Source organism: Dreissena polymorpha, chromosome 6, assembly GCF_020536995.1.
Source record: "Dreissena polymorpha isolate Duluth1 chromosome 6, UMN_Dpol_1.0, whole genome shotgun sequence".
Classification (NCBI taxonomy): domain Eukaryota; kingdom Metazoa; phylum Mollusca; class Bivalvia; order Myida; family Dreissenidae; genus Dreissena; species Dreissena polymorpha.
The window spans coordinates 24,266,351-24,278,823 of record NC_068360.1 but is presented as its reverse complement, the minus strand read 5'-3'; the positions used below and the strand labels follow the sequence as shown (position 1 = coordinate 24,278,823).

Here is a 12,473-nt window from a genome sequence, read left to right as displayed (position 1 = left end):
TAACTCGTAGGTTGTTCTGGTTTTACGCTCTTTGCACATAGCCATTTTAACTTTGCTTCTAAGTGAGAAAGGGATACAAGCAATTAACATGGGACGCATGTTTTCATTTTATAATCCTTGTATGTCCATGATTAAATTTGAGGTGTGTTTTGTGAAAAGGGGATTTAATGAATGTGCGTTAAGTGTCGTCCCAGATTAGCCTGTGCAATTCGCACAGGCTAATCATGGACAACAACCTCCGCCTAAACTTGATTTTCGCTAAGACGATACTTTCTTGAAACGAAAAATATCATTAAAGCGGCAAGTGTCGTCCATTATTAGCCTGTGTGGACTGCACATGCTAATCTGGGACGACACTTTACGTACTTGCATTAAACCCCCTTTTTACAGAGCTCGGCCCATTTTTATACGCTTTTTTATTGATTAACCCGTGGAAAGGTTAAAAGCTTTATACAATACTACGAAGGCCGAGTTAAACAGCGAACTCTTCAGAGCTTATCTGTTTTCGTTAATTTCTTGAAAAAGATATAGGATTTTGTATTAGAAGCCAACTATACAGTTTTAATTTACAAATTAATACTACGATGCGATTCATGGTATTCCAGTGAAAAATGACATTTCCGGGGTGAAAATATTAAGGTAAAAAAATACCGTCAGCTATATAAACGTTAGTAATGTTAAAATGACACTATTTGGTGGCGCTAAAGCGAAAAACATTGGCTAAATAATGGGAAACCCAATAAATAAAGCAATTCATTTTCACAGCGTATGTTTATGCTTTGACGTTGTTGACGTTGTGAATGCCAATCTCGCATAATGTGACATATTGGATTACATATCGATGTTCACACGCGTTTAATTTTAAGTATATTTTTAGTTTGTATGGTTAAGGTTGCTTATATAGATCAGATCAGGTGCAATGAAATGTCTTCTTTAAAGGGATACTACCCTGCATCTTCATAAACGTCATCTTGAGATACTCAATATTCCAAAACGGTCCACCAATTAAGTACAACAATTCAAGATAGCTTTCGCTTAATATGGTGGATATATGTTGTATGAAATTTTAACATAATGTATTCCATTGTTTTTGTTTTAATTAGTCAAATGTCAATTTAAATTTGGGTTTTGTTAATGCGTATTTAGCTTAAAAATTCATTCTGGTTTAATAAGAATGTTTTAGCAAGTACACACTTGCGAAGCACAGTATATACCGCGGTAAGTTTCTGAAAATAAGTTGTTATATATCTGGATCTATGTTTTGGAATCAAGCTCAACTAATATAGGTCAGGATAGGAGAAAAAGTTGAATAGTCTATGCTTATTTTACATACATTAAACATATTTTTAACATATCGTATATGTCTTGCCGATTTGGTCGTAAAATTTGCACTCATTTATTAATGCTTTAAGTATTTTAGATCTGTGTTCTGTTGTAACACACGGGCTTCATAACACAGAAGACAGACATACATATATTTTGTAACACTTATACAGCAGCATAACGCCCTAATAGTTAAATACACAACGTATTTTCTATCACGGAAATAGGTAAACCAACGTAACATTATATAACATGAAAAAGTCAATTATAAATACAAATTCTTTTTAATCAAAATCGATGGCTAACACGCGTACGATAATCGAGGAAGTAACGAAAAGCAGTAAACAGTAAATTCAGGATAGTACTTCTTATAACTATAGCTTCTTTGATATATTTTTCGACTTGAAATTACATTTGAGCCGTGCTCTGTTAAAAGGGGAATTAATGCATGTGTGTTAATGCAGTCCACACAAGCTAATCGGGGGCGAAACTTTCCTCCTAAACTTAATTTTTGCTAAGAAGAGACTTTCTTTGAACGAAAAATATCATACAAGTGTAAAGTATCGTCCCTGATTAGCCGGTGCGGACTGCACATGCTTATCTGGGACGACACTTTACGCACAAGCATTAAGCCCTTTTTTCGCATGAAACTATTAACTTGTGAAATAGCCTCTTATATATTTCGAAACAACTACGCTATCGTCGCACTAGGATGCAATGTACCAGGTACACAATTGGCGTAATAGGACAATGAGGCGCCGGGAAAAGAATTGATCTCTTATATCGTGAACTATCCCACGTATTTCAATCAATACGTCTGAGTTGACATTTTCAGGAAGGAAATCCTGGTGCACAAACATTCAATAGTTTTACATGTTTGTATAGTGCAACGATAAGAGTTCTACGGTAAACATTACTATTTGATTAAAGCTCAATTTCTCACAGAAACCATTTCCTGTTCAGCCGAAAATGATCCTTAACCAACTCTGCGGTTCTACAATGGCAACACCTCTTCGAAATTCAATCCAAACTTAATATTAAACACGATTATGATTCATATCAGTTCAAACACCGTACATTTGACATAATTTGATAGTATAAATATGCTTAGCTGTTTTATACTTCGGCAGCTTTCCAATATCGTTTAATCAAACTTGGTTTATTCGGCTTTGCATGTGTCATCCCGTGCGATATTTATGGGCAACATCGGGGTATTCACCTTCCGGTAATAAAACTCGTTCACGGTTGCAGCACTGGTATTGGTTCAAGCAGGGACATTGGTTATATATCTGTATGTTTTGCTTTCTATACGTTTTGACATAACGGTATTCAAATGGGTTGTTGTTGTAGGTATTAATACCATAGCCACCACTGTTACTTATTTGACTAAGACATTTGTAAGTGACTTCGCATTAGTGAAAAATGTAGAACCAAAAATATATAAAAAGAAAAAAAAATGGCCCATAAGATCCCTATGTATATTTCACATTCATATAAGATACTTTTCAACTTATTATTTCCCGTACAATATCAATGTCGTTCTCATTTTATAGGAAATAACTTCTATTGCCATCGGAATACTGTTCAAGTTAATATTAAAGTCAAACGTATACACACCGATTGTCATCTGATGTAAATTCCCACATTCAGAAATTGCATTTCCATGAGCATATTCGGATTCTCCCAATGGCAGGGTATTCTCACATTAACTGAAGTAGGCATTCACAATTTTCTTTCGTTACCAAAATTTTCGTATTCACATTTTTTCGTACCCAAAATGTGTGTACCCACATGTTTCACATATGGGTACAAACAAAATGTGGGTACGAACATTTTGGGTACGAAAAAAATGTAGGTACGAACATTTTGGATACGAAAATATTATGGCAAAAACATATTGGGGTAGGAAAAAATTTGGAAAGACAAGTATGGGTAGGGAAAAAAAGGTGGATACGAAAATTTTGGGCACGAACAAAATGTCGGTACGAAAACAAATGTGGGTACGAAAAGTTTGGTTACGAAAAAAATGTGGGTAAGAAAATTTTGAGTACGAAAAAATGCCAACAAAAAATTAGGTACGAAACGAATAAAATTTGGGTACGAACAAAATTTGGGTACGAACAAAATTGGGTACGAAAAAAAATGGGTATGAAAATTTTTGGGTACGAATTTTTACCGGGTACTACCTCTCCGTACCCCGGGTACTTTGAAGTATACTTCCCCGTACCCCGGGTAATTTGAAGTATACTGCAAAGTACCCGGGGTACGGGGAAGTAGTACCCTGGGGGACTTTGCACAATGCGTTATTGTCAGAGGTCTTGGTTTAGACGTATTATGTATCATATGATATTGAATAGCTGTAAACAAACCAAAATAGGATGTTATAGTATTGTCATATCTCTGTACATACTTAAGAGAGATTAATGGCCCTTATAATCTTAGTCCATTTTATTTTAAAGCCATGTATCTTTATTCGAAGGTTCATTTGTCTTAACTGAAATCCAATTTTCCGCATGGCAATAGAACATCTCACTGATCGGCAAGACAAAACTATTTTATTTTCAGCATTAATTAATCTAAGATTAAAAGCCATTGATACACAAAATAAGTGAATTATTCAATCGATTGATTTTAAACTTGAACGTTATAAATATGGATTTCAAAAAATCAGTAATTATTTTTTCGGTTTATGGTAAATAAGTTACAGAGAAATGGGTAGACTTCTTCTTCTACGGAAAGAGATAAACATGTTTGATTTTACTGTACATATCAACATTGCATTCCTGATTAAACCGGATAAGATCCATGTGCTGTTCAGGTGCTGCTTACTAATTGTCGCTATGTTCCTTTCAATGTATTTAGTTTTATTCACTTTCTCAGATATTCAAACACTTGTTAATTTATTTCAAACATCTGATGATTTAATAGACACCATTTTTTTATTTAATCTATTTAATCAAATAGTCTTTTTTCTTAAATAGTGTCAAAATGAAACGTGAATGTTAACTGTTTGAATAAAACTATATGTTTATTCTTCAGCAATAAATCACAACACAAATTCGTAGTGTACTACAAATGGATGGACAATTAAGTTCAAATGTATATGGCTTAGTCGGAATACAATATTAATCACTATAATTATCCTTTTTAATGAGGATTATATTAAGAAACGCGAAGATGTCAGAAGCGTTAAGTAAGTAAAAAAATCACTTACCTGCGCACAACCGGTCCTCAATCAATTAGACAATTCGATCGTTTCCCGGCCGTGTACAAATATTGAGTGCCTAGCGACAAGGAAATCGCAGTTCTATATAAAGCCCACGTGATATGAGAACCTATGAATTTCATTATAGAGGATTGGACGATTAAATATCGTCTGACGTAAGCAACTCCATTGTTAAACGCATTAAGACAGTTTACAGTATGGTTAGTGGGATATCAAAAAAAAATATCAGGCGATACTTAGAAAGGCAGTTCAGTAAAAACTTTTATATATTTTAAAAAAGCCTATGAGCCATACTAATTTATGAATTTCAACGAAAAGAAATATCAAGCGTATGGTGGCACAGAACTGCCTAAGATAACCAATCGCTGATAAGTAAAATTTAAACAAGATTTAATGCTTTTTACGAATAAAACAATGTTCTTTATTATTTCTTATTATTATAACTGATTTAAATATCAATTAAATAAAAGTGCCCAGAATAGATATATGTAATATTTATTTGGAGTATCATGTTATTTAATATCTCCATTGATCAGTTTTATCCGAAGTCGACCGCAATACCCCAATACGCGTGTGTTTGTTGTGTTTTGTGTAATTATTTGTGCTGTTGTTGGAAACCTTGCAAAGTAAATCATTATAAATTATGAGTATGTTAAATTATTTGTGCGTCGGGTCTTTCGATGTGTCTCACATATTCGATTTTCATATCGGTTAATAATTAACAATACATATTATACTGCATTATATAACACACTCAGGTTCGTGATAAATCCGTCAGAGTTAATTAAAACTGAAATGTTAGCGTGCGTGTTTGGTCCTTTAATTCAAGCGTTTCGTAGATCAGGTATACCTTAACAGAAAATTAACATAAAGGCCTTCACGATAGTGGTAAGCTAGCTCCTTTCAAAGATCGGAGGACAACACATCCGAGGATCGCGTGGTTCTTGAACGCAAACATAACTGTTTGGTGGTTTTGTCCTTAAACAAATCTTACGACCATTGAGCCCTTGCCCTGTATTCATTCAAAGCGGCGAAGGCACTGGAGTTCTTCGCTATCGGATAAAGCTACACTCAACTCATTTTACAAAATTAAATTTTCGCTGTTAAGAGTGCATTTGTTTTGTTTTAAAAACAACAAATCATGCAATTGTTGGGAGTGTCACTAAATGCACTTGTCAAGATGTATTCGCACTGACAATATAACAACAACATGTCCCTTTTAGGACTTTCTAAAAGCACAGAAAATTTATAGACACTGCGAATATCGTTAGAATATCGAATACCTTTAACAATACGAATATAATTTCACGATGAAAATTCTCACAACAAAACATATTTTTTTAATATTTTAATATATAGTTTTTAATAACCATATGAAGATTGTAGAAAAAGATTATTGAATAAAAGAAATATTAAACGAACTTCGAGCATAACATTTTACTTACGAATTTGGTCATTTATAAAGCGCTCTTTGGTGTTGACCCGAAATATGGTGTTTATGCAGTTCAAACGGTGTCAACCAGTCTCAGACATTAATATTGGTATAGAACACCAATGCGCGATAGATATTTAATTGTTTTGATATTTGGTTTTAGCGATTATAAAGTAGATGAGTGTTGAAATAAATTGCATCAAAAGGACTAATCCACCCATCGTGTGCGGATACAAATACGCGTACCTGCAATTATGAGCACATTTATACATGGACCAGTTACCTATTAAATATGATACTCTCTCCTTTTTATCAGCAGGTACCAATATAATGTGTCTAACCATCGATTTCCTTATGTGTGCTCTAATGATCAAATTTGATAGTTAAAATATTGAAAAGAAAAGCAAGCCTATGCTTTGGAAATACCGCATATATTGTATCGTTCACTATATAACTGACTTTTATACTTCGTGATTATTCCTATCCCGGTTGTGCTTTTTTTAAAGATGGTCTAAAGAAGCGAATATTTTATCATTTATAAACACCTTAGATGATATATAACGTGTTTTATTGTGTGTTTTTATTGAATATTATGTTTACTGATAGGGACAGACCATATAATTGAGAGACATCCGTTTATCGTTTTTGCGCATCAAGCTTTTCTCCATAATCCAACGATGATCTAAACATGTCTAACAGTAAATGTTATGCCTGTGTAGTTACATAAGTAAGAATATTTTTCTTCCTTTTCTTATTAATATCGCATAACATGCGAGATGGATTAAAAGAAAGTTATTTATAGAGACATTGTATATGGTACGGACATGAATTTAGCGTATCTAATCTCATATTTCTCGCTGCATTGGTGATCGGTAGCCCTCACATCATCACAGTGTTCACGAATTGAATACCACTAGCGCTCTATATAAACATTCTTTTACAGTCGTTTTTAAACCTGAATTTCTGCAACATTATTTCGACCAGTGACAAATTGCCTTCGTACAAAGCCGTATGCTAAGACGTCAAGCCGGCATGTTCTGTATGCAAACTAGGTATAACCATACGTTTGGGATAAAGTCCTTTGGTCGTCTTTTTCAACTGACCATATTAATAAAACCGCAATGCAATATATTTACTGTTTTGTAAACCAACACTTTTTCGCTATTCAATTTATCTACAGCTTCTAAATCATAAATGTTATTTACACATGTAAATTAATGAAACAGTACCATTTTCATACGCAGGGGTATAAATATATGTTGAAAGCCACTTACTTGCAAGGCTTCAAACTGATCAAATCAGATACCCTTATTTACTCTGCAGTTTTCGCAAGACGAACGCCCGCAGTCGCTCATACTAGAACCTTTATTTTTTCTCGAAATACATTGCGCATATTAAAACGACCACCGGAAATAACTTTGCGAAACCTTAATTTGGCAAAATCAAGTACCCTTTTTCTTAAAGATTTGCCGCTTTGAAATTAAGAATACTATAGAAGTCTTATTTTTTATTAAAAATTGTTTATTTTTGCCTACAAAAGAAGTTATTTTCTCTATGAAACTTATAAACAAAGTTGGTCTTCTCATGGGATTTTTGCATTTTCCCATGAGATTTTTATTTTCCCATGGGATTTGTTTTCAATGGAATTTTGATTCCATAATTTGCAGATGGAGAAAAAAATCCCATGGGATTTTTGGCATGTTTTATTCTCGTATTTAAGAATTTTATCGTTATTACGTTGTCCTTGTGAACAATTTTTTCCGAATTATGTCCCTTTGTTAATTTGTTCATTATATTTACATAAGTTGCGTGTTTTAAACTACTATTTAATTGCTGGATAGATTGCAATGTATAATCCCAGAGATATTGTGTGCTCAGCTTCACTTTAAATGGTAGGCAAATTTGATAAAACTTTCACAGCAAAAGAACCGTTATGTATAGGTAATTATTTAAAAAAAAATTGCAACTAATTCGGGAAGAATTATGGCACTTTGTCATTTTCTCCGCTGTTGTATAATGACTTCTAAAATGAGGTAAATTCTACTTCTTTTAAACTTCTGAGCAAATTTCAGTGAACATTTCACAACTGAAGAACCTTCATGTGTCGGTTATCACGAAGGAAGCTGCCGCCAGTTTCTTTAAAAATTATGGTACTTTTTTCTTTTTTAAGTGTTTAGTATATAAACATGATTTGTTGGCAAAAGCAAATACTCTTTTTCTGGCTAGCGGAATTTTGTCTCTGTACAGATCTTGTGTATGGCAGCTACCCTACCAAGGAGAATAACCACAACTATTATTGACAGGAAACTGTGGTATTTTTATCTTTCTGCTTAATATGGCTTAATTTAATTTAATAGTTCCCATGCTTACAATCTACCCATCAACTGACATAAACAGAACATAAATTTATAACGACTTGTTCATAGTACATTGTCAAGTGTTAGCCATATAACATATGCATATCAAAGGTCCTGAGAAAATAAAGTGATCAAAAAAAATTGTGTACATTCTATCTAAACGTGTCTATCTCTATCCCGTCTAACGACAGAGCAATTATCTAGGTATATCTCAGCGTCATTAACTGAATTGTCCAAACAAGTCTGTGAAAAAAATATCACAGCTCCTCTAGTTTTGACAGCAATTAATTTGAGTTCAGACAATTTAGGTAAAAGAGATCTAATGTTAAAATGTATAAAATGAAGTCCCTTTTTATCAAACACTGAAAATGTTCATCTGATGAATTTGATGGAATCTGTGGCCTTGGTGTAGATGGGTCGACCTCTCTGCTCGAGACATGTGGATGTGGTTGCCGACATGGGGAGGCTGGTGCTGAAGCTTCGGGAACATAGTCTCAATGGGGGCACGTGTAAGAAAGACGTGTCGCCGATTGCTTATGCATCTGATAAAAATCAGTTTTCACTTGTGTACACTTCTTGTGGACCCAATGTTTACATGTCTCGCAAAATAAGATACGGTGATTCTTGTAGACACAAGATCTACATATGCTACATGTTATATACAGATTACCCTGGTGATGGGCAACACTCATGCACTGGTGGTATAGTCTAAATGTCCTGTCTTGTACCAAGCTGCTATTGGTGAGTTTGATGAATAAACATTCATGATTTTCCAGAGCAACAGCCACTAGATTAGATTCAACGCTGAACTTGGACCTTGGGGAACCATTCAAGCCAAGTTGGGACACCACATTGTAAATTCGATCCAACAATTTTCGTTTTACCCATTTCTGCGATGACAAGGATTCCGTAAGCTATCTCACAAATGCTGGTTATACTGCAGGGGAAGGAGTCATCAGTCAATTTCACTATATACTGTTGATAACTTTTTACTCTGCTGTTTTGATTTGTATGGGACAGATTACTTCATAACTTTGATGAGTTATGCGTGCTGGGTCAGACTTAAGCTGCAATCTGGTTCCGAAATCGGGTATTTGAATATTCTCATAAGCCGACTTTCTTCTGATATCTGTTTCGCCTGTCAAACCTAATTCTGAATCTGACATCAAGCTTGGCTGGTTTATTTCACTTAACTCGATTTCAGTAGTAGTCTGCCTAGATGGATCTGATACTTGGTTTTCTTCATGATGTGTGTCTTTTTCATTTTGCGATTCCTGTATGTCTCTGTGTATATTTTGTAACATTGCGAGACAAGACAACCTTTTTTCTATGACTGTATCTGGCATATATGTGAATGCCACTTCAACATTTGTTGGCATTTCAATTAAAGCTGCCCTTGCTTTAAATCTATGGTGAAGGCCTTGTTTGTACATTAACAAAAGAGAAGCATCAAGTTTGTCATTAATTTTCCTCAACTCTTCTTGTACAGCTTTTATGTTTCCGATAAACTGGTTGCATGTTTTGACATTATGTTGGACAGATGTCTTCACTGTGTCTAACTCCTGGACTGTATTTCTCTCCATTTTATCAAAATAATCATTGATATTCTTACGAGAAACATTGATTTCTTCCAGAATAAGATTGGACGTTTTTCTTGTGTTTTCTTCTCAACAAACTGCCCTAGTAATAGGTTGAATTTTGCTAAAAGTTGTTGGAAATCTTCTTTTTGGCGAAGGCCTTTCACTTTATCAGCTATTAGCATCACGTGGAGACATTGCTCTGAAAAAGAAATCAGTTGTTTGCCAGCTTGTATTGTGTATTGAACACTAAATTAGGTAGAACACGTTTTAATTGTGAGTGTTATTTTGTGTCATTCTGAATCTTAATATCTGAAATTGTGCTACTCCTGTCCTATTTATTATAATATGTGCCATATCCTGTAATGTGTGCTATGTTCATCAGTGTAATTGTGTTATCCGAAAAAAGTATGAATATGTATTAATACTGCCTTTTGTTAATGTTTGTCTCTGTTAACCGAACTTAGCAAAAAGACAAAAAAATTAATCCATGGAATGTTTATTTAAAAAATATATATATCCATTTTGGTCAATGTTAATTCTAACTCGATGACACAGATTTTTTTTATAGACAAAGAATGAAATTGTGTGGGTTATTTTTCCAAAAGTATAGGCAAAAACCTTATGTTTTGAAAATAGTTCTGAAGAATTCAGGTAAATTAAATAGTGAAATGCAGGTGCATTTACGCTCTTAAAAAGGAGGTGAGTTTGGTGTAGGGAAAGCTTCCGTACCCGTTTGTAATTTGGTATTTGTTATATCATTACTTAATTAACTTGCCAATTTAATTATGCATCTCAATGGTGGGGGAGATGAAATTAAAGAGAAATTCAAATTTGATGATATTACTTATAACTACCATTTATTATACTTCTCAAGATCTGAAATAATATCAAGTGCATTCAAAGTGTTTAAATAAACAGATAAAAACATGGTTTTGTCAAGAATACCGGTAAGTCAAAAACTCATCCCCAGCTTATGTTAAGGGAATATCTTCCATTGATTCATTCTCAACATCATCACAGACAACACGAACAAATCCGCATTAAAACAAAACTGGTTTTCCCGGTGCAACTGAAAATGATATCCACGTGCGTGGATTCCATTATATTGCAGAATAATTTATGTATGATTTGGCGAAGCTTCTTTAGATAGTGTCAGTCCACTTACTTGTGATTGTGAACATGACAGACTGTGCACAGCAACTCATAGTGATCCTCGCAAAACACTTCCATTTTCCTGCCCTTGTGATCCCTACACAGTTCTATTGGATCATCTGTTGCCTTGGTAACTGGCCACTCGGTCAGATCTGTTCTCCCAAATACCACGTGCTTTTTATAGAGTTGATTGTGGTGTTGCATACAGCTGCCACATAAACACTTTGAACATTTCTCACAGTACATGTCGGCCTGTTTGTTTATCTCATTTTCATCACAAATATCACAAGAAAAGTCAAAGACTAAATCAGATCCCTTGGAAATAGATGCCTCAAACTTTGAAACCATCTTTGTCACTGTTCAGGTGAATAGCTCAGGTATGTGTGAACAATCTTTACAGTTCAATATTTGGTGACTGCATATTGCAAAATGCTACCGTATATTCCCTTAAAAATACCTCAAGTGCTTTACATGTTTGTGAATTAAGTTCGTGGTAAGCTTTATACAGTTGTCACAATTATTCAATATGTGCGTGTGGGTGAATCATCAATCCGTCAGATTTTCTCTTGACTTTCATATCTGGTATCATTTTTGCATTTTAATTAAAATAACATACCACACATAATTACCATTTCGAAACAGCGTGTCCTGTGTAAGATACGTGTCTCTAGCTTTTAAGGTCAATGTCACACTTTCAGGTCAAAAGTCAATTGTGGCACACATAAAAACTTCTCAGCGTTCATTTTTCGACAGGCAATTTAAAAACGACTCATCTTTGGTATAAAACCATTTATTTGTTTCAAAGATCAAACCTCAAAATCAACGGTAAAAGGTCATATTTAGGCAAAATACTGCTTTTTTACTGTAACTTAATCACGCATTAGTCAATTTTAAATAGGTTTCCACCTTCTGGAGTAAGTGTGCTATGTATAAGACCCATATCTGTTCGACTTAGAGGTGAAATATAGGAATGATTATAGTTATGACTGTTACTTCATCATTCATAAAGCAACTAAAAACAATAACTTTCTGCATATTGAGAATGTCATGACATGTAAAAGACCTTCGTCCCTTGTTCGATGGTCAAGGTAACTCTAACAGGTCAAACGTCAAAGATAGTCATACTTCAGCTTGCGTTGACAGTAATTAAGTAATTCATCAGGCAATGTTTAAATATCAATAAGCTCATAATGTGCAGCCAGCCAGTATGAGCCTTGTATCCCCAGACTCAAAAGTGAATGCATGTCACACTTAAATTTATGATAAACATACTGAACACAATCATTTTTTTCTTATTCTTCTTATTCATCAAAATTTTCAAAACTATCCTTTGACTGTAACGAATATATATACTTTTACTGATCATTCATTGGTAAACAAACTTTATTCTTATGTTTGATCAA

The 12,473-nt window shown here is 34.1% G+C and overlaps 1 protein-coding gene and 1 long non-coding RNA gene across 2 annotated transcripts in view; both read right to left on the bottom strand.

The window, feature by feature from the left end:
* LOC127833571 (uncharacterized) overlaps nucleotides 1-4,655 on the bottom strand; it is a 9,230-nt gene extending 4,575 nt beyond the window's left edge. Inside the window, exon 1 of the long non-coding RNA XR_008027492.1 lies at nucleotides 4,538-4,655. This is a non-coding gene — a long non-coding RNA (uncharacterized LOC127833571). The remainder of the gene's footprint in view (nucleotides 1-4,537) is intronic.
* A 3,727-nt stretch (nucleotides 4,656-8,382) lies between these two features.
* Nucleotides 8,383-11,467, bottom strand: LOC127836315 (uncharacterized). The gene is made up of 2 exons (XM_052362840.1): nucleotides 11,084-11,467; nucleotides 8,383-10,117 (listed from the first exon to the last, which is right to left on the bottom strand). The coding sequence occupies exons 1-2, from the start codon at nucleotides 11,416-11,418 to the stop codon at nucleotides 10,087-10,089; spliced, it is 366 nt and encodes a 121-aa protein (XP_052218800.1). The 5' UTR covers nucleotides 11,419-11,467; the 3' UTR covers nucleotides 8,383-10,086.
* Between the last annotated feature and the right edge of the window lie 1,006 nt (nucleotides 11,468-12,473).

What these genes read in the sequence shown, in the direction of transcription:
- LOC127836315 (XM_052362840.1), bottom strand. Translation starts at nt 11,418, where the DNA reads ATGGTTTCAAAGTTTGAGGCATCTATTTCCAAGGGATCTGATTTAGTC. An exon ending in TGTCATGTTCACAATCACAA is followed by an intron (nt 10,118 to 11,083) that starts GTAAGTGGACTG and finishes TTTCTTTTTCAG; the next exon opens with AGCAATGTCTCCACGTGATG.